Raw genomic sequence first — 22645 nt, forward strand, 5'->3', positions numbered from 1 at the left:
AAGGCCTTATAAATTATTTGAATAATTTCACAATTCCCATTTAAGGTTCCCAAAGAAGTAACGTTAAATATTGCCATCAGTATGAGCTATTTTTCAAAGAGAGGCGTGTGCTTTATGTTCAGTCAGTGATCAAATGTTAGATTTCGAGCCTAGATGCCTATCATGGGTGATTAAAATGAGCTGCCCACATACAGTCAGCATGACACAGTCCACACCGTGTGAAAGGTATTCTCTCTCTCTCTCCCTCTCTCTCTCTCTCTCTCTCTCTCTCTCTCTCTCAGGCTGTGTTCTTGCGTGTTTGAGCTACCTGTCTGCTCCGTGCCTAGCTTGGTATGTCATCGGTCCTGATTCCGTCTGCCCCTGGCTCTTGCTGAGTGTCTGTCTGCGTGTCAGGCAGTCTGTGACATGAAACCAAAATGCTGTCAGCAGCATACCTGTCACTAAGGTCACCATGGGTGTGGAGGAGGAGGAATCCCAACAAAAGAATGGCCACCACCCATGGAGTCACTATGTGACACATTTAGTAGAATAGGAGAATAAACATTCCACGAAGGACCTACCCAAAGAGCAACTCACTCATCGTAAACTAGCACGTTGAATGATGTGTATCACTCCAATTAATTATCTTCAGGCCAATGGGTGTAATCATAATGTACCCAATTAGGGTTGCCAAACATTTTACATTTCACTACAATATTCTGATAAGAACATGAAATAATATTTGTTACATGTACATGTATCAACGTCAGCTGCCGGTTCAACACCGTTATAGGCCTACACTTATTGGAACATCTGGAATTTGGTGCATTACAGCAAGAATGAGCACCAGACCAGCACGTTAGAAGACTCTCCTCCATAGCAACACCTAGGCTACCCCGCAGCAGCAGACTCACACAGACAATACATTCAGAGTTTGAAGAGGGGGTCATTCACTGCAGGGGTCGTGTCGTGTGTGTATGCATTCATGTGTTAATGCGTGCGCGAGCTTGTGCGTCAGGGGTGGGGGTGCTAAAGACGTATTTTAATTATTGGTGGCGATGATGCTGATCGAACCGCAACGCTTCAGTAATATGTGATGCTGTCGCAACGCATTCAAACAGACGTAGACAGACGTGACATTTCCTCCCTAATTACACCACGTCTCTGCTTATGGCATTGAGATCATTCTTTATAGATCATATGAATTAGGCTGGTGTTCAAATCGTGCAACAATCGCAAGCACAGTTGAAACCCAACGAGTAAACGATCACATTATCACCATTAATGTGATAATTAATATGTAGCCCAATAACAATCGTAGAAATCATAACCATTTTCATAATCATGTTTTATATGTTGTATACGTCTATGGTGAAATCTTCATACGACACTATATTGTGCTACAGCCTGCGGCCAGGCAATGTCGATATGAAGCCTATAGGCAAGGGCGTGAATGGGGATCACACCAGCACCCCTTTTCCAACACACTAGCATTTCTAGGCGTCATGCCACCAGCCTTCAGACTATCCTAGCGAGGTTAGCCAACCCCACCGAAACATAATACGTCGCCTTTCACAGGATATCACACTCGCTATTTACGACTGGATTAGTATAATTAAATCGCTCACCTTCAGGATCCTACCCGAAAAGCGAATAAGGCTACAGTGCGAGGCAAATCAAAGGTGGTTGGTTCTTTTGTTTTTTTTCCCCCTGATTAATAAGTGTGTACCTACCGCAAATGCGGCTTTATCATTGCACCGCTTTCTCAGTGAGCGCCGCACACACTTCAGTGGGAATAAAGATACAGAAGAGGGCGGGCCTTCGGGCTCGGCCGGAGAAAGCGCTTCCTACATATACACCAATCAAACGCGAGAACAGATTTCGAGGCGCGCCTCCGTCACAAGGACGTCCAACCAAAGCGTACAACCCTGCGCTGGACCCGCCTTATGAATGAGACAAATGCGCACCGCCTTTTCGCTGCTGTTACACCAGAGTCGCGGTGACAAACGAGGCTGGAGACAGCGAAAGAAAAACTCCACCATCACCTCACACTTTGTATTAAATGTAAAAGGCGGAGCGGTGCAGCAGGTGCCGACGCATCACTGGCGCTATACAAAAAGAAACGCGCACTCGGTTGGTGAATCTAAATGGTAAACCTCCCAGACGGTCTGCTGTCTGGCTCTCTGATAGAATAGGCCTACGAGAGGACGACCACAAAGGTTTGTCTTGAGTAATCTGACACGGGGTCTGTGAAGAACCCCCCCCCCCCCTCTCCCTGCTGGCCTGCTGGAAACCACGCAAGACAAGCGAGGAAGACGCCTCAGATTCTCAACGAATAGTGAATTTAGTATCGCCCATGGTCGCCTTGGTGTAAGGTTATTTACGCAGAGATGTTAGTTAAGTTTTGATATCGATTGGTGGTTTATTTCTGGTGTGAAACAGGTCTAATGGAAAGGCTACTAATATGCCTGAAAGTGACCCGGTGGTCCATAACATGGATGGTGCATAGTTGCAGGACACCCAGCCCTATGCATTCAGGAGGCATAGAAGAACAAGACAGTAACGTAAATATGCGTGCTTTATTCACTCCACAAAGTGCCAGTTCACCTGGAAGCCCTCTGTCACAAGAATCCGTGAAATTACAAAGTAGGCCTTTATACTGTAGTCTAGCCTAGTAGAAAAATAGGACCGGGAACTACTGGTGTTAATTGACTAGTGTAGTGGTTTGAATTCGTGGTACAGATGAAAATAACAATGATGACGTGGAGAAAAATATAAAAATACAAGATAGATTAGGTCTACTTGAATGCGTAAACTGCCAGGGGAACAGAATAATCCATCTGACAAATGTATAGATAGGGGGGAAGTGATCGATGCCATTTGGGCCCCAAGTTCAAGTTACTTTCCATAACAAGTGGTGACAAGGAGGAAGACATTGCCAGCCATGTGGTCTATTAATAGAACAGGGTGACCGTCAAAGACTCAAAGTGTAAAAAGGGAAGAGAAACGCAGGACAGTGAGTACACAAGCAAACCACTACAGAAAATAATGCCTGGTCAAAGGTAACATCTCAGACTGATCATGAACTCACACACACTGCTGCTACGCCCTGCCCACCGCTTCTGACCCAGATGCAGAAGAGCCTAGACCAGTGCCTCCAGTGGTATTAGTTACACACATTGCCACTGATCAGATCATCCACAAATAATTCATAGGTTAATACACTGTCCAAAACAAAAAAGTGGTGAAAACACACTGAGCACATATTGGAGCCATGGTCGCTACAAAGCTGCCGTCTTTGCAAGTATAGATTACTAATTTGTCAAAATATACATCATTATCCATGCAGCATGATTAGCTTATGAAGCAATCACGTAGGCCCTGGGTTACGATAATAAGCCTTTGACATTATATCCCAAATAATCCACTTTATAAAACACATCATTTAGATAAGAATGATCAAGCAAGTATATAGAACCAAATTTGCAACCAATTTGAATAATATAAGATTTATTCTGCCTAATGTAGGCCTATTCCAAGATGACTAACAGACCTCCTACTTCACACAATACAAAATAGTTAATATGTTCAAAAGCATAAACAGACTGTACTGCCATCCACCAGGGTCCAGTACAAAATAAGGTATGGTAATTATCTTGATTTAAAGGCACCGCCCACTGTTCTCTCACATGTTGTGAGATGGACATAAACCAAGAAGCTAACCAAAATAAGGATTGAAATTCAATTTGATGAGTCAGTTCATGAAGAGAAATCATGTTACCGAATTTCCCCTTTAAATGTACACAACTGGTTAATGGGAAATTGTGTTTTTGAATTTTTGGTTTTTGGTCTTGTTTTATATTGTCTGTTGGAGCGACCCCTTCCCTTCATCTTAATTAATAGCCCTTACCGTGGCTTTAATTAATTCTGGGGCATGGACCTTTTAGCCTACAATGGCGTTATACAATCTCAGGAAAATAAAAAATATACGATTGTAATGACTGGGAAATGTATAGTGTAAAGAGCAATTAGATGCTATTCAATAAATTGATTAATTTATCAGTTAATAATGCATACAATGACAGCAGGTTCTTCCCCACTGCTGTATTTCAGTGTATACCCCCTTAAAGTGCACACTCAGCATTCATGTGAATACCAACCTTTGCATGTTATATTCATATTAGCATTACATGTTTATAAACTCGAACAGTACATTACATGCAAAGGAAACTGCTGGGAATTGCTGCTACTTTCCAAGAAGTTTCCCTGTGTTGATTCAGTTTCTCATTGGCTCTAACAAGTAGTCCACCACTTAATGGAAAACCAGGCAGAACCTTAGGCAACTTGTACAAGACATGAAGATTAATTTGCCTTACTTACCGTAACAAAAAACATTCAAACATCAAATCCACATTACAAGGATCATTATGGAGAAAGTTCCTTGAAGAAACTCTTTGTGACTGAAGTCCATACATATTCCAAATAACATTTTCATCAAACAAGTAGTTTGAAGTGCAGTGAACGGTTACAGTCATCGGGGGGCGCCGTTTCATACGCTGACAGCTAGATGGTGAGCCAAATGAGCATATTGCGTTTGTGAGAGGCCGGCCAGAGACTCAACAGGCATGTTTAATGATTGTGCAAGATCGCCAGGACCAATCAGCCAACTGGGCCAGTGTAGAAACCCATCTCCCCATTAGAGTTACCCCCAACGCTTCTGTCTTTTAGCCCATCTGGCCTACTCTGCCTATCTTTATCTGTATCTCTGCCACTAGAGTCTGTATCTTTTTCAGTCTGCCATCCTGTCTCTTTCAATGTGTCTCTATTTTCAATAAAGACAACATAAAATGTGTCTATATTTTCTCTCTTGTCCTTAAATAACTAATTCCTAATAGCTTGACATTAACAATAAATGTACTCTCACTCTTTACCCTTCCCTCATTGTTCCTTTAAATATCTGAAATTCTCAGCTTTTCTATTTATTCCTCGTCTGCTTCCTTATTCCTTCAAGGGTTCTTTCCTATATTTACTGTTTCTCTGTCCTTAAGCCCCACCAACGACCCCCCCCCACTGAGTCAGTTGTCGTGGGGGTGCTCTGAGGGGAAGGGCCGCTGGGTGATGCTGGTCTGGAGGCCGTTCTGGGGGTCACTGTCCGGGGACCCCAGCTGCAGGGCCACCTCGTTCTCGTAGCAGAAGGACGAGCTCTGGCTGCACTTCTGCTCCGCCAGCTCCTTAGCGCTGCAGGTCGGCGTGCTGGGGATCTCGTATGTCCGGTTGAAGAAGGAGTAGTCCACCTGGAAAAGGAAGGGAAAATACAGCTCTAGTTGTAAAGCGAGACACACGCATGGACCTCCATCAGTCGGTCTCAGTTATAAACTGTGGAGTCCACACCTTGGCTGGCCTCTTAAGAGAACGCTCAGTTGTTTGAGTTTTATGTACTGTTGTCAGTATCTGTTTAGGGCTCATTTACTGTTTTGCAACCCTTTGATTTAGCGAGTAATAATTGTGGCAGGATGGGATCGCAACATTCAATGTTGGGAGGTGGTTTGGTCACTTGTAGTTTATCCGTGTTTTTCTTGTCAGTTTCCATTCAGCAAATCCCTTCTTCGCTCTGAGTTTTGTGGGGAAACGTAACCCTAGATTTGCTGCCTGCGGAACCCCCCTGTGAATGCCTCAGCTCTCCTACCTGGTAGCAGTCTTTCCTCTCAAATAGCACGGGCTCGAAGCGCTGTCCCCAGTGGATCTCGGAGGCCAGGTAGGAGCTCCGGCACTGCGTGGTCATGGCCGTGGCCTCCACCATGCCCTCCAGGATCACCACCACCTCCATCTCAGAGTCCTTCTCCAGCGTGCTGCGGTCCATCTCGTAGAAGGGCGACTCGTCGTCGATCTCGTGCACGATGGTGACCGGGGAGACCAGGAAGACGCGGTCGGAGCCTGTGTCAAAGCCCACGTTGATGTCGGCGTTGTCCAGCGGGAGGTACTCTCCTTCTGGGGTCACCCGTGGCTGGGAGGGAAGAGAGGAGAGGGGTCGATGATGGGGAGATGGAGGAGTAATGAGCAGTGGTTCGACACACTGAACTCAACTTCACATACAAATAGATGGGTTCGTTTTTCAATAAGGGCAATACAGTCATATAGACGAGCCAAGCAGTGACTGAGTGAATCAGAATGGCTGGTTCTTTGCCCCTCAGTTTTTTATATTGAAAATAATTGGCCTTAAATGTTGAGATAAGATTTACTGAATTCATTCCAGACAGCAAATTGTGGTTATTTCAAATCTCAAAAAGGTGTCAATTCAATTTGTAATAAAAAGGATTGAAAAACACACATTTTCCTTTCTCACGACCAACCAATGACAAACCGTCTGTAACCATTACAGATTTGACTCATAAATGAGCCTAGCTAGACCTGTCTTAAACGAGTGTGCCAGTTTGTTATTGACAATGTCTATATTGAGATGTAACTCTGATCTAAATATATTTTTTTAACTGACCTCTCTTCGCTTTGTACGAGTGGTTAGTGGTGTGTAAACACAGAATCAAAACCATCTGAGAAACCTACCGAGCCAGGGCGTATGCCCTCACTTGTGATGGACGAGCAGTTATTTGAACAAAAAACATATTGCTGATTTACATCTGGACAGAGACGTTAACAATTAACCTGGGGTCTTTGCAAACCATCCAAAACTTTTAAGTGGTATGCCATACCTAAGGCTATAGCTAACCAAGTGCATTTTATTGTGCAATCTCCAGCATCAGCGTAGAGAGATGGGCATGTCCGATCTGATCCATGTCAACCTAATCCCATCAATCCGGTCCCCTCTTTGGCATTGCCATGTTATCAAGTTATTAAATATCAAACTGTTAAACCTCATCCTTCAACAGAGGTTGACTATGTGACGTCACATGCGTCATCCCATCACAATCCCCACACTTCCCTGGGACAACAAGATGACGGCAGCCAGACAGGGAGGTAGGGAGCGGGGAGCAGACAGCAGCAGACAGCGCTGCACAACAACAGGGGAGGATTGCGGGTCGGTGGACGCTGGTTCTCAGTTCAAGAATCCTGCGCAAGTTAATCCTTGCTAAATCTTCTAAACCCCCCTGAGGGAGTATACAACAAGCTCTTATTAACTACAGATGACACACGATACAGGCCAGATGGCCTCCCTCTCTCTCTCTCTCTCTCTCTCTCTCTCTCTCTCTCTCTCTCTCTCTCTCTCTCTCTCTCTCTCTCTCTCTCTCTCTCTCTCTCTCTCTCTCTCTCTCTCTCTCTCTCTCTCTCTGTCTCTCTCTGTCTCTCTCTGTCTATCTGCTAAAACCTAACATTTTCTTTCTCTGTCCTTGACTAGCTTTTTTTTTTGCCCCTGGTTTAGGTTGGTTTACTCTGAAATGGTGATAGTTACAAGTGACAAGATAATTACAGAACACCCTGTTTTTTTTGCCTAACTTGTGAACTGCCTATGGATACAAACTTCATAACTGTAAAGCATGAAGAGCTACTCTTGATTTACTTGGGCATGTCATTTCACAAGTGTGTCACACTTAAATATTAAATGAAATAATAGATTCATTTCATATTCCTTCATTTCAACAGGGACCAGTGCAAAGATTACTAAGAAAGTCGAATGCAGCAGAGGCTCAGAGTGACTGACTGTCCCGGTAATCATTCAGTCGAGTTTGCAGAACACATTAAAGTAGATAAGACCACCCGAGTATACAAACATATATTGGTGGTCATAACCTCAGCCTTATTTAAACCTCCCTCCCTCCGCTTACCTTGAGCAGCTGGGCCCTCACGTGAGCCTCTACCAGGTGGCTCTTGCGCAGGTTGGCCACCCTCCACATCATGCACAGTTTCCCGTCCCGCAGCGCCACCACCGCCGCGTCCGAGAACACCAGCGTCTCGTTGCGCTTCTTGGGCTTGGCGATCTTTGCCATGACCGCCCCGATGATGAAGGCGTCGATGATGCAGCCCACGATGCATTGCAGCACGACGGCCATCACCGCCAGGGGACACTCCTCGGTTATGCTGCGGAAGCCGTACCCGATGGAGGTCTGAGTCTCTAGCGAGAAGAGGAAGGCCGCCATGAAGCTGTTTACCTGGAGGAAGCACGGCTCGAACACCACCACCACAGGCGCCGGCCCTCCGCCCGACTCTCCCCCGGTGCCCGGGGCCCCCTCGGTCCCCGGGGGCCCGCCGGAGACGGGGGCGAGGCGGACGGAGAGGTCCCCGTGCGCGGAGGCGATGAGCCAGAAGGCGAACCCGAAGAGCAGCCAGGAGAGGAGGAAGGAGAGGGTGAAGATGACCAGCATCCAGCGCCAGCGGATGTCCACGCAGGTGGTGAAGAGGTCGCTGAGGTACCGCTGGCCCCTCTCGCTCATGTTGACGAAGGTGACGTTGCAGCGCCCGTCCTTGCCCACAAAGCGCTGCCGAGGCCGGCGGCTGGGGCGGCGGGCGGGGCGGCGGCTGGCCGGGGAGGACAGAGAGTCCTTCCCTCTTCCTCCTCCTCCTCCTCCTCCCATACCGCCACCTCTCCCGCTCCGCAGCCCCGAGCACAGCCCACCTCTCACCCCGCCTTCTCGTGCTCCACCTCCCCCGGCCGCCTCCTCCAAGGCGCCCGGCCTCCGTGCGTCGTGGCTGTTGCCCTGCAGGCCCGAGGCCTTGCCGTTGTGGGTGGGGGACGGGCTGGTGGGGGTCCCCGCGCTCAGGGGACTCCCCCCGGCCCCTGCCGTGTCTGCAGCACTCTGCGCCAGCCTCATGACCTCCTCCTCCTCTACCGGCCCATCAACCACAGCGCTGAAGCGTCGCTTCACCCGAGCTGCTCCCATCATGCACTCTGTATTCCCAGTCCCAGTCCCTCAGGAATGCACAGCCCTATCCAGTTGTCCTGGACTGTAAATTCTTGGTCAGATACTGTTTGGGTAAATGAACAAACGGGTTGTTTTCCTTCAAAACAATAGATATCAGTGTTTGTAGTCAAATGGTGTCCCTGTGAACTGATGAGTGTGAGTTCATATAAGCAAATGGTAAACATGAGATGATTCCATTCAGGGCCATTGCCCGTCCAACTCCCACCGGAGGAATGTGTGTTTCGGAGGAAAATGTTCAGCAGCCCAAAAAGGGTTTTGACATAGTTAAATCCACATCGTCCACAAATCCATATACTCACTGTAGGATTAATGTTTGTTAAGTTGAAAATGGTTCCCGATATTCTCAATACACTGCTAGTCACAGGTTGCAACTATGTAGGTAAGAGATGGACTTGACTGAAGTCAATATACGTCCGAGAGAAGCATGCAAGACATGGCAAGGTCCAATGTGATACCCTACAGGCTAGAGGGTGGAAAGGTAGCAGGCCGAGTGGAGAGATATATAATGGACATACATTTAAAGATGGAGACATGTGAAGGGTTCACATCGTAAGGCACTATGTACGACACTTACTACATCATGCAAACACAGGACAATGAACAAGCAGGTACTGTTTGACATAGAACATATTCAAGGTAGGCTTTACTCAAACAGAATTATATTCCGATGCCTCTACCATGCATTGTAGAACAAGCTAATTAACATGCTGATTCTTACGATCCAAGGTCCAAAATCCAAATCCTTAAGACCAACACAATAACCAAGAGAAAAAAAATACAATCTACTTGTTGAACTCATTTGTAGCTTTGCTCATATTTGATCATTCAATCACCTAAGGAAAGTAAAATTAATGTAATGTTTGAATGGAGAAATGCAACATGTGTTATGTGCACTCACTTATTGTCCTGGTCTTAGTTTACTGCGGACAGTGCTGCACCTGTTATATCACAGTCTTCACAAGTGAGATCAATGTTACATTTGGTCGTTCATCTCAAATCAGCCACTACTCTTGTGTGTAGCTTCAGGTTACGACTATAACAGTACGGTATCCACTACCTCCTTCTGCTTGAATCCTGTTTTGGTACAAACTAATTAACTGACTGTTGATAGGATGACATGAGCATATCCACTGCTACTTCAGTAAACTGCTAGCTACATATTATCAAAAGCATATCTACCTTTGTGATATCAGAGTGTTCCTTCATTATAGCTGTAGATTAAGGAGTTCCAAGGGGCAGATAGAAACATGAACAAAAGGGTATTACACACAAACAGTACACACAAGACACACAATTCAGAAGAAAGAGAGAAAGAGATGTGATATGTTTGACTGTTCTGATGAAAACATTGCAAAAGTATTGCAGAATATGGGATGATATAGATGAGTGCTGAACACTGAGCTTGCAAACCAATCACCTAGACATCCTGTCTTAGGGTCGCCGATCATCAGGTTGTAAAACTTGCAGATTCACAGGATCTGGTCTAGTCCAGCATAGCAGAGAGCATACTGCATTAATCCAAACAATGATTAGCTTGTTGGCTGGAGAACCGAACATTTGAACTCACGTGAACAAGATCAGACCGAGAGATGGGATGAGACCAAGACTGTAGGAAATGAAGCTGGAGACGATAGCTTCTGGTTATGAATGAAGAACTTTCAAAAGACACTAAGCATAAAGTAAATTCTCTATAGATGGATCAGGCATGCAGAGTTCTAGGATGCATTAAAAAGGGCAAAGACAGAGAAGGGAAAAACACATCGTAGGACGTTGGGTGAAGAGATTAAATAATTTTTGAGGCATCGAGCATTGGAGAAAGGTGCTGCTCGTCACAAGTCTTTACCTTCAAAACACTTGGAACAAGTCTGTCAGGGTCTGAATGTCAGGGGCCCTGATTCACGACTCAGCCAAACAATATGGAAACCCATGTGCTTAAAGAAGTGACAGAAGGGCCGAACCCAACGACTACAACAAGTGGAAGTGGGGGAAAAGATCCCTCCGGAAGTGAGACGTAACGTAAGGGTTCATCTTCACTGGCTGACGGATTTCCTCCTCTCAAACATGTCCACTGGAAGCACTGGGCGTTGGAAAGCAGAGATATCTCCAGGTCTAACTTACTTCCGGCAAGTTCTAACACAAGTAAATGAGAAGAATAGAAAACATTTTAGGCTAGTCTTGTAAATCATTTTAAATATTTCATGTAAATATTCATGAAAAGTATAAAAAAAACATATTCAATAACCCTTATCCAAACATTATATAATGATTCATTTATAATTATAACATAGAAAAAAAAGTGTTATGAAAGCATAGAAATATTGTATAAACATACATTTTAATGAGAACCCAAATTTCTTCTGGTATCTTTATGGTTCCTTTTGAAGAGAACCCAAAAACAACATCCCTACTCCTTCAAAAATAGTGGCGGTCTTCTTCACAGAGTTGATCCATAGAACAGCCTGAGGAGACCGCCATACCCAAACTCGGCAGTCATGGTGTCTGAAAGAAAAAAGGGAAAGGAAAGATCTCTTAAGATAAAGCTATGATCAGCAAATTATCAATTGTGGCCAGAATAGTGATCCTGATATGTGGCGTTCATAACACACACATTACCAAAGCCATGATTAAAGCGTTCCGAGGACGAATGATCAAAACAAACAAGAAGACAGAGCTATCATTACATATTGCAAGGGAAATGGATTAGTAATCCATAGTGCTATCCTCTTGAGTAAGGTGAGATGGGTAATTAAGTGATTATGCTACACATACTGCCATTGGATACCAGGCTAAATGATAGGATGTGGGAATAATTGATTATATATCATTATTACAAATGGTCAGTGTCTCTTCCGTTGGGTAGAAGTGATGTATTAGATTGATAGTATGTTGTACGTCCTGGCGCTTAAAAATAGTACTTAGCATTGTGTAGCATCTTATCCTAGCTAGCTGTGTTGTATAAGGGGGTGTTTGCCCTTTGGTTCTATGAACATCCTTACTGTACCGACAGCAATATATTCTTCCTATTTCATCTGAAAAATGTACTAATTGTAAGTCGCTTTGGATAAAACAATCTGCTAAATGCCCTAAATGTAAATGTAAATGTAAATGTAAATGAGAACAATAAAGATTTCAGCTGATAGACATATCTCAGAGGAGGGCCCTGTGGCCTAATGGATAAGGCATCAGCCTCCGAAGCTGGGGATTGTGGGTTCAAGTCCCACCAGGGTCACATTTATGGGTCAGCAGTTGTAAGGCTGTTTGAATTCTATAAAAGGCAGAGGCCTTTCTATAGGTGAAGTCTTGAACACAGTCAAGTACCACCTGTCTGGAAATGAACTAAGTAGATTGCCACCCAAGCCCAGATCCATAACATAGCATACACCGGAAGTATACTACGAAGAAAACAGCCTGTGGTTGGCAAAAATCATACCATCATATACTGGTGGACTTAATCAACCTATGGATGCAGCCATTTGACAATTTATGTGAGTGACAGTGCTTACAGCCAATCAGACACTGCTTGGCTTAACTTGCTCTATGTATCAGATTAACAGGATGAGTTTCATGGTGACGTAGAGCGAATAACAGAAGGGCTGAGACTGGGTCCCAAAGGCTCTCAGCCCCATATGTGTCACGCACACTCTTATGAGCTATGTGGAATCACATGTCGCTATGGGGTCACACTCGGTCACCACAGCGGAACTCAGTGGGAAAAAACGACACTGGTCTTTTTATCAACTTCCAAAAGCCGAACTGGTTATTAGGAAGAACCCAATGTACTCGCATTCTTAAACGTGTAAACTAGGCAACACTTTTTTGATACATTGCTTAACAAACATAAATGCCCTTCTTGCGTTGCCTATAAAGCACCAGAGTTCGGCCAGGTCTGAAGGGCTGCACTCTGACGAGGGATAAATAATAATAATAATAATAATACATTTAATTTATAGTGCCCTTTTCATCCGAAGATCTCAAAGGGCTACAGGATAAAAGCAAAAAAAAAAAAAAAAAGGGGGTTTAAAAACATCTAAGAATGAACCTGAATAAAGGTTTTTTTAAAAAGAAATGTTTTAAGACCTTTTTTAAAGCAATCAGTAAACAACATGTATTGGTTAACACCGACGATCCCACAAAATATGTGGATATGAAATGGTGTTCTGCAGCTCATCAGCAGAATTAGTCTTTAGTTGACCATCATAATCACGCATCAATGAGTGTATATGAACAGTTTGGACATTGGAATGTGATAAAATTAGGACAGCGATAGCTCTCAGCCTGCAAGAAAGCCTATTAACATGATTCCAAACCTGTAAATATTCCATGAGTTCCCTGTAAGCCACCCTTGTTAAACAGTTTAGTTTATTCTTACGCCATAGACCCATGGACTGACCAACACATAGTTATCTTTTTGATGCAAGGATCTATGGCCTAACGGATAACTGATAAGGCATCAGCCTGGAGCTGGGGAGCTGGGGATTGTGAGTGTGAGTCTCACCAGAGCCCCATTGAGGTACTTATGCATTCTTCCCTCAACCGCCAGCCTCACATAGCTTATATGGACCAGGGGTCAATCATCTCAACCTAACAGAAAGCCTCTAGAAGCAAAATCCAAACCCCTTCCTTGAAATTGGCTTACAAATTAAAGTAATGCTTAATTGAATGTGTGAATGATGTAACTGTTGATCAATATAGAAGGCCCTGTGGGATCACCTCTGGGAATTGTGGGTTTGAGTGTTTCTTGAAATCAACCGTCTGTCGTCTGATGAAGATTTACCTCTTGGGACAAGGGGCAATACAACTGGGGTTCTGTTGCCGCAGGATAACCCAGACTCCCTCTCTAATTCACTCCAATTCAGTGTCTACAGTGCATTTAGCAACTTGGCATGCGAGAATAGAGTTGGAGTTATTAGACGTCATCTACGACCAGATTTCAATTCAATGTAAGGAGAGTTGGAGTTATTAGACGTCATCTACGACCAGATTGTAATTCAATTTAACGTTTCAACCCAGAATACACAATCATAAATAGCTTTGTCGGTGTTTCAAGTCAATGCTACTCGGACTACAAACGGATCGCGAACGGAAACCAGAAAGCTTCTGATACCAAAATGCCCGGTGGCATTAGTCTCTGGGGGCGGCTTTATGAACCTGAGTCTCATTTAGGATCTTGGTATGTTGCCCTTTTCCATAACATACTATGGGGATGCTCTGAGCACCATGCCCAGCCCAGCCAAGCGTTAAGCTAAGTGAAGCCCACTTTCACCTCTCCGATTTCAAATATGTTCAACTTCGACTCTGACATGTTGGCACTGCTTGGTGCCATCCCATGTGGCCTTGGTACCTAAAAATAATATCAATGCATTTCTTAATGCAATTTATAAATAAAGACACTTTACTGCAGAAATAGAAACGGATGGAAGGAAAAACAATTAAAAAATAATGCTTAAAGGCACCCAGTGCAACTTTCGAGGCTTAAAAATAAACATTAAATTTCTAGTCTTTTTTACACGTAGTAAGTTTCAATAACTCCATACCATTACATACCGACATTCAAGCAGCAAAGATGAGACGTCGTTGTGTGGTGAGAACTGATAGAAAATCGATAACAACAACAATGCTGCCATTTTCTTTATTTTTTGTAACCTACAATAAATAAAGCAGGCTTCCAGTCAATGGAAAAATGGCTTCTCCCCACCGGCGATTGTTGTTGTTTACGATTTTCTATCAGTTCTCACCACACAGCGACGTCTCATCTTTGCTCCTTGAATGTCGATATGTAATGGTATGGAGTTATTGAAACTTACTACGTGTAAAAAAGACTAGAAATTGAATGTTTATTTTTCATTGAATGTTTACATAAAGTTGCACTGACACGGACTCCTATGGACGTAGGGATTAAGCTGAATAGGGTTATTGGTTCGACCCCCAATGTTCTCAGCCTACTCATAAGCCCAGTGATGGAGCCTTTGTTGTAACATTTGGGGGGGCACATTAAGCAGGTCGTCCCCCAGTATTTTAGGGTGAAATGTCTTAATTTATATAAAGGATAGCACAAAACTCAGACCGCAACGCTACAAGCCTTTGTAGGGGATTTGTTGACTTTGAGATGTATATGTATATGCTTATGACATTTTCCTGACAAGATATTGGTTAGGTGTGTAGCAGATAGCTACATTTGTGGCATGATGTGTTATTTTGTGTTTATTTAAACCCTATTATGCTTTTTCGACTTTTATGACCTATAAACGTTTATTATAATGATTGATAGTCACGTTTAACCATACACAAAAAACGATGTCGATTTTCGGGAAACTCTTCCTCTCATCTGGGCGCTTTCAGCATTCTCTGTCAACGCTCGGTTTCGTCCTTCTCCGCCCCCTCGCCCCCCTCCTGCCAACCCAACTCCGTTGTGATTGGTTACCTTCCTTGAAGCGCGCGCGCGGGCAGTTTGACCAGGCATATGGGGGCGCGGCAGAAGTGCATCTACGTAGATGATTTCCCGGAAATGTGAACAACTGAATCGAAACGTTGCAAACGTTGTCCCGAGTGTTTAGCGCTCTGCACAGCCACCCCAGACAGTCAGCAGGGAATACGTCGAAATGCATGTACGTCATTATTTGACACTTTAGTATGGTTAAACATGACTATCAATCATTATAACAACGTTTATAGGTCATAAAAGTTGAAAAAGCATAATAGGTCCCCTTTAATGTTTTAAATCCTGTTGTCCATCACGTTCACTATTTAAACATCCAAAGGTTTAACTCAAAGCTGTTGTCTTTTACATAGGGCCCTGTGGCCTAATGGATAAGGCATCAGCCTCCGAAGCTGGGGATTGTGGGTTCAAGTCCCACCAGGGTCACAATTAAGGTTCTATCTATGTTATGCACTCCCATGGGTACACATCTCGATCTAGGGAAGCAGGTATTTTACTTCTTGCGAGACATCAATCACGTTCTTGGTTCTCGCCACATCCTTTAAATGGCTTTTGATATAATGAGTTTCTTATGTGTTTGTTCCCTCGAGATTAAGTTATTGTGAAAAGTAACATGTATGGACCTGTGGTCTAATGGATATGGCATCAGCCTCCGAATCTGAGGTTTGTGGGTTCATGTCCCACCAGGATTGAGTTTATGTTGCTTCAACGATGAGTTCACATAACTATCTTCAAAGTTGCAGATCTGGTCAAGTGTTCCAGCTTAAATTCAAAAGCGATAATCCTCTGTGAGTGGGCACCTCTGCCAACTACTTGAGTTACTTCCGTCACTTTGGATATTTACTCATGTCTGTTTAATTCACCTACTGAGCCATACATCAATACATGTTGAAGGAAAACATAACATACTTGTAATGTTTTCAAATATGTAGTATGTTGTTAAATCTATATGGTAATATTTAAAGTTGATGTTTGGTTTGAGCTCTGGGATTGTTGGATACATATGGGTTTACTGGGTTATATCCTCATGTAAGGGGCTAGACCGGGACTAGGATGGTTTTTCTCTATAAAGTGGGGAGGAAGTATATTGCTGCAGCAGTGATCGGAGGCTGGAGATTATAACCGTGCTTGTGACTCCAGTAATCTCATCTATCGTTTTGCTAATCCCTTGAGGATTTTACATAAGAATCGCTACCATTCGGGAAAATTGGCAAGAATGTGTATAAACACACTCAGGTATATGATACTGTATCGACATTCGTAGCACAGCCACAATAAATAGGAAATAGGTTGAACAACGGACATGTCAACAACATTTTGACTTTGTCATTGTGACATTAATAAATACATTAGATGACATTCCCACCCAAAATTAATGTGTTCATGCAAAAAAATGTCAGGACTTCCTCTTTCAGTGAAATGTATGTAGTATTCACAGGCCATCGATAAACAACCAGTACTTAACCCTGCAGACAGCAAAAGAAAAATATATTATTGTTTCTTAACTGAATAACATCATGATAGGGTAGTTTCTCCTGAATTCCCAATCTTATGTCATGTTTAATCATCCACCAACCAACCAAGCAGACCCTAGACACACTCTCTCCCTATTGTGTTCTGCTCACAGATTTGAGCCTCTGCAACTAAGTCTTCTGTATTACAGAGATAGAATTTACCTAGAATTTTAATTTAAGGGAAAGCAGATGGCGGAGGCTGATTCTGTAATAACGGTGGAGCTAAGGGCTGTGCCTGCATTGACACTTTAAAACGAGTGGTCACTGATAGCTCTGACCTTGGTCTCCGTGCTGTTAGCAACTGCCAAGAGGAGGAAAAAAAAAAGTAACAAAACTCCAGGCTGTCAGACCTTCAATCTCTGGCATGGGCAGCAGACACTGGGCGGCTGGTGACATACACTGGGCTGAGGTGGTCAGGGACTGTGTCTGTGCACGACTGTGTGTGTCCGGGTGCGCGTTGGCATGTGTGTGCGTTTGAATTGGGCCCAAAACATTGTGTAACTTGAGCAGCACCTTATCGTGTTGAGGTGGCGAATGTTGATGACGCCTCTCACGTGAGAAAAGCAGTGTATGGGGCCGGTAGGATAGGGGGGGAGGCTCTCGGAACAGTGAACACTTCATCCACTCCCTGGCAGCCTCAGTGCTGCCTCATTCTATAACAAATGTCAAGGCAATTGAGGTACTGCTACCATGTATCAGGGCAAATCGATGTCCAATCTCTTCATTATTGGTCACTGGTGTGACTAGATCAAGTACTTCAGAATATATTCTTATCAGTCACTGTAGAACCAGACGCAGACCTGAGGACCATGAGATAATTTACAGCCACAATTTGGGCACTTAACATGTTTCTCTATTTGAGCGTATTTAGCCTTTAATAAACTCAACCTTGGTAACAGCCAATCAACAAACAGCCGTGATTAGATCATTCAGAATTTGTGGTTAATAACAGTCTAAAAATACTCTGAGGTGACACTTGCAAAACCAATTTCCTGGCATTAGCACACAACTTGTGGAATTTAGTGTGAATCCACTGTCGTTGCTTCTTCCCGACCCCCCTCCCACCAACTATTCAATCACATCTCTATCTCTCTCTCTACCGCCATCATCTCTCCTCTCTCTCTACCGGCTCCATCTCTAACTCTACCTCCAGTGCTCCTCTATCTCTACCTCGATCTCCTCTCACGTCCCCTGCCTCAATCCAGATTATCTGACCATATTAAGGTGCTACTCGGATTAGGTTCCCCAGAATATGATTTCAGTGTCAGTGAATAAGCCTCGGGACAAAATTGGTTCTCTTTGTCACTTTGTCTTTGTTCCTTTCCATTTTGGTCTCCCTTTTACTTACTGAAACCAAATATGTCCCCTGCGACTTTCAAAAATAGAACTTTAGATAGAGAGTCTACAGCATGTGCATCACTCTATAATTTCACTCTGAAAGTTGGTTGATGATTAACTATTTTATCATTTTAGGTTATAGCTATTTGAGGCCAAATCTTTTGTTCTCATTGGGAAGCCAAATCAATAATGCTTAGAATAATCTAAATGAATCATTGCCAGCAGCGACTACTGGAAACTAAAATCCTCATTGTATTTCATGACATAAATACTCTCTGATGGACAGTGTAAATTGGTGCGTGGGTGCCAAGGTTTCCCCATTAGGGCTGCAATATTCCTCAGAGTTATTGACGGTCAACATTATCAAGAGTGGCAGCAATGTCCCCTTGCTCTAAATGTGCCATATATTTGGCATTGGGACACTGAGGCATGCCTTTTGGCGTTGATGTGACAGTCCATATATGGAGCTATCAATAATCAACATTGACCAGTGGAGGTTTGAAAGCAGGCCACCGGTTAGCTTTCTGTGTCAAATGTCACATGGCCGCCCTTTTGTTTTTGTGATGAGTTTATATCTGTTCATGTCGCTAACAATTTCAGCTGGCTTTCGCTGCATATAAGCATAACCAAATGTGGCATTGGCTAAATTCATTGTTTAATTTAAAGGATCAGATTATCATGTAGAAATGCACAGGTCACAAAGTAATACTGTCCATTTGATCGATACAACAGTAGGGGATTGATGAACTGGTCATTACATCACTCACAACGTATGACTCTTCCACAACGGTGACAGTACAACAGCCTGACCAGCACAACAGAAGGTTACATGAGCATCACCACCGAATAAAGAACTCTCTAAAGCTCTTCTAATGAAACGAGTGGACTTGTGACAACTGTCTGGTATGGGGAAAACAAGCTTGGTTGCCTTTAAAAACAGTTTGACCCAGTATTTCTGCACCATGCTGGAATCTATTTGCAGACACCAGAATCCTAGCAATCCATGCCATGTGGATGACGGTGAGCAGATGGAATATATATTCAAGAGCTAATTCATAAAGCTGCTTACACTTTCCCATCACTTCCACACCATCAGCCGTATACTATACACAACAAGAAAATCAAGCTATATATCTTCATAATCAAACACTATCCATAGTCTTTGATTATATACATATATAGCTTGCGTGTCTCTCCAAATCACTCAAGACAATGGACCGTGATCATGACTATTGTCTTGAGTTATTTAGAGAGACAATGGCTTGACCCTCTTTTCAACTGCACACCACTGTTATGTATCAATTTATCTATGTGTGTCAATAAAACTGTTGATGATTTGCACCGTGTAGCGACAACAAATATATTTTCCTACAGCTATTAATATTTCAGGGACTACAGGGAGGTCCCTGTTTGCTATGTCAGGACCCTTGCCAGGCAAGCAGCAACGCATAGTATACATTTGTGTCCTACTGAAGTGGTGAAAGATACTTAACATTTGAGAAAAAGAGATGTTGCCATGAAAAGGAGGGCAGAAGGTTGAATCTATTATAACTCATACTGAGCTCAAATGTTGTGGTTGTTATATTTACCAGGAGTAATACCTGTCCCTCTCTAATGTAAAAATATCAATGATTAGAAAAGGTTCTGAAAAGGCATATCACAACAAAGATTGACAAGGCTAACATCACAAGGCCCGTAGAAAACATCATAGCGCACAGTCAAATGCTTCTTCATTGTTATTCTTTACTTCTGAAATATAACAGTGCTGACATTAAAGCCCCACAAACACGCACACACACACACACACACACACACACACACACACACACACACACACACACACACACACACACACACACACACACACACACACACACACACACACACACACACACACACACACATCACAACAAACATCACTTGAAAAATTAAAACAAATCAAACGCAAAACTATTCTCAAACGTTATTGCTCTTGCTACTGATGTTTAACTAAATGACCCTAGTAAGATTCCCCTGGAAAAAATGACCTTGATGTTGTGCGGTAGTCTGAAAGTCAGTCAAATTCTCGAAAGCAATCGAGAATTTTGCTTTTAATTAGGCGTTTAATAGTCATGTGATCAGTTCCACAATCGTTGTATGATAATACAAATTTCCACAAAGACAATTATACACAGAGCTCAAAGCTTTGGGGGCAACTCATAACTTCATGACATATTAGCCTACATTTTAATAATGCGTAGAACACCATGGGCTACGCAGAAGTGCTGTGGTTACCACCTGCATGGCTGCACGTCGTTTTGAATGGATATTTAGTTGCGGTACAAAAGTTAGAATATAAAAGTATCCTGTGAGTATCCACAACAGTTCCCGGCATGATATTGCATAGTTTCACTGATGAAGAAACAACGCGCGCACCTGTTTCGGAGGGACGCATTCCCACAGCGCGGGAACATCTAGGCTGACCGCAACTCGGTCAAATCAAATATCACACTTCATATGGCAGTCACTTACCTTCCGTTGGCTATTTTGGTATATGCGGTGGGTTTTGGCGATGGTACACTCAATAAAAAAAAAATATTCACTGACTTTCGAACCTAGCCTGGTTGTGCTGCGCGCATGGTGTGTCCCGCCGTGTCACGAGCTCGTTACATGCCATACTCTTTGATGCACTGCCGCTCCACGCTCGTCTGATATCTCCGTCTAAACATCTCGGGGAATACAATCTGACACACTGTGACACCGATGTACTTTTAGTAAGCTATATAAGGATTTAACCCAATTGGACATAACGGAACTTACAGTTAGTTGGAGATAACGGTTAGTTTGTGTGTGTGTGTGTGTGTGTGTGTGTGTGTGTGTGTGTGTGTGTGTGTGTGTGTGTGTGTGTGTGTGTGTGTGTGTGTGTGTGTGTGTGTGTGTGTGTGTGTGGGTGGTGGAGGGTGGAGGGTGTGTTCGTGCGCGTACTAGCGCTCTCGCAGTGATTTAATCTGTTTTAATCTCAAGGAGTCCATGAAGTGACCTATGATGTCATGAAGGTATATTGGACAAGTGAGTAATGTAATTCAGATTTGTCCAAGCATGATAGAATGAAAAAGTATGCTAATACATTTATGGGGCCATCATGACAAATATACCGAAAAATCGACTACAGTTGATATAAATTGAAATATATATATGTATATATATATATGTATGTATATATATATATATATATATATATATATATATATATATATATATATATATAGAGAGAGAGAGAGAGAGAGAGAGAGAGAGAGAGAGAGAGAGAGAGAGAGCGAGAGAGGGGGGAGGGGGGAGGGAGCGAGAGTGATCTCTATATGTGTCAACATATAGAGATCAACATGTGTCAAATGGTCAATGCACATGTGTTAACATGTGTCAAATGGTCAATGCCTGTGTCGTGTCGAAGCTAATTATTCACCATTATTGTAGTTTGCTGAAGATGTCTAATCCACAACATTTGGCATGACATTGAAAATGAAATCTGAACACATCAGACATATTTACATAATATTTACAGATATTGCTATACTGTTGTTATCTTTATGGCTCATTGCCATTTAACTACGAGCATATTCTCGCCTTGTCCATTGCTGGTGGTACACTGTTTTGTGGATGCAGTACCAGCATTCAGCCAGCAGTGGGCAGATCTAAACTACTTTTACCTTGGACAAATGAAGGGGGAATGTCTGTTCAGATCGGACAGGGGACTGCGGAGTGGGTTGGAGGGCTCGGGGGGGGGGGGGGGGGGGGGGGGGGTGGTGGATGTGGGGATCTGTCTGGGATGTGCTAAGCACCTCCAAGTCAGGATTTAAAAATGGTAATTAGCTAATAACACAAGATACCTATAGATTAGCCAGAGGCCTCACACCTGGTTTGTGAGGGTCAATTGAAAGGACAGGGAGAAACACAGCAGATGTGAGGATACTACAGAGGCCGAACTTCACACCTTAGGGTGTGAAGTCTTTAAAAACATTTTACAGCGTAGACGATGCATTTTAAAACAAGACAGTGCCCGCCTCTAGATCTACACTGACATTCTACGTAAGAAAAAATATTTGTGCCTTCTTAAGCATCATTTGTATCAGTCTGCCAAACATTTTGTAAATGTTCCCACTTGGGTAAAAATAATGCAAACACCATGTTATATTTAATGTGTTATTCTGCCGCCTCAGTATAAAACATGATTGACAGAGTAATAGAGATGGGTGTTGCTAAATCACTTGAGAGCGTGTTGTTGTAAAGGAATCATACTCCCTGCTGGCCGTTTGGACGCTGGTTGCTGTGAAAGCCATCGCCAGGGGCCCTGGGGAGGCCCAAGGCTCGGCTTTCTCTGAGGAGCCTCTGCACTGGTCCAACCTCAACATTTTGTCACGACTCTAGGTTTTTTCTCTATATCTAAGGCTCTGCAAGCCACGTGTATACTGAGTCAGACATTATGGAAGAATCAGCCTCTTGTTCTGTGATGTAGGGAGACAATGACA

General features: G+C 43.4%; 2 protein-coding genes and 2 non-coding genes across 4 annotated transcripts in view; 2 read left to right on the forward strand and 2 right to left on the reverse strand.

The window, feature by feature from the left end:
- Window positions 1-1754, reverse strand: part of myh14 (myosin, heavy chain 14, non-muscle) — a 34722-nt gene extending 32968 nt beyond the window's left edge. Inside the window, exon 1 of the mRNA XM_056602302.1 lies at window positions 1713-1754. Within this exon, the coding sequence (XP_056458277.1) occupies window positions 1713-1732 (20 nt within the window). The 5' untranslated portion in view covers window positions 1733-1754. The remainder of the gene's footprint in view (window positions 1-1712) is intronic.
- A 588-nt stretch (window positions 1755-2342) lies between these two features.
- Window positions 2343-20968, reverse strand: kcnj14 (potassium inwardly rectifying channel subfamily J member 14). Its single transcript, XM_056602341.1, has 5 exons — window positions 20652-20968; window positions 11185-11351; window positions 7758-10982; window positions 5666-5983; window positions 2343-5273 (listed from the first exon to the last, which is right to left on the reverse strand). Exons 3-5 carry the CDS (start codon window positions 8811-8813, stop codon window positions 5055-5057), a joined length of 1593 nt encoding a protein of 530 aa, XP_056458316.1. The 5' UTR covers window positions 8814-10982; window positions 11185-11351; window positions 20652-20968; the 3' UTR covers window positions 2343-5054.
- trnar-ccg (transfer RNA arginine (anticodon CCG)) lies at window positions 12009-12081 on the forward strand. The gene has a single exon. It is a non-coding gene; the product is annotated as a tRNA-Arg (tRNA).
- On the forward strand, window positions 15642-15714 carry trnar-ccg (transfer RNA arginine (anticodon CCG)). The gene has a single exon. It is a non-coding gene; the product is annotated as a tRNA-Arg (tRNA).
- Window positions 20969-22645: the final 1677 nt, after the last annotated feature.

Source organism: Gadus chalcogrammus, chromosome 11 (genome assembly GCF_026213295.1).
Source record: "Gadus chalcogrammus isolate NIFS_2021 chromosome 11, NIFS_Gcha_1.0, whole genome shotgun sequence".
Taxonomy (NCBI): Eukaryota; Metazoa; Chordata; class Actinopteri; order Gadiformes; family Gadidae; genus Gadus; species Gadus chalcogrammus.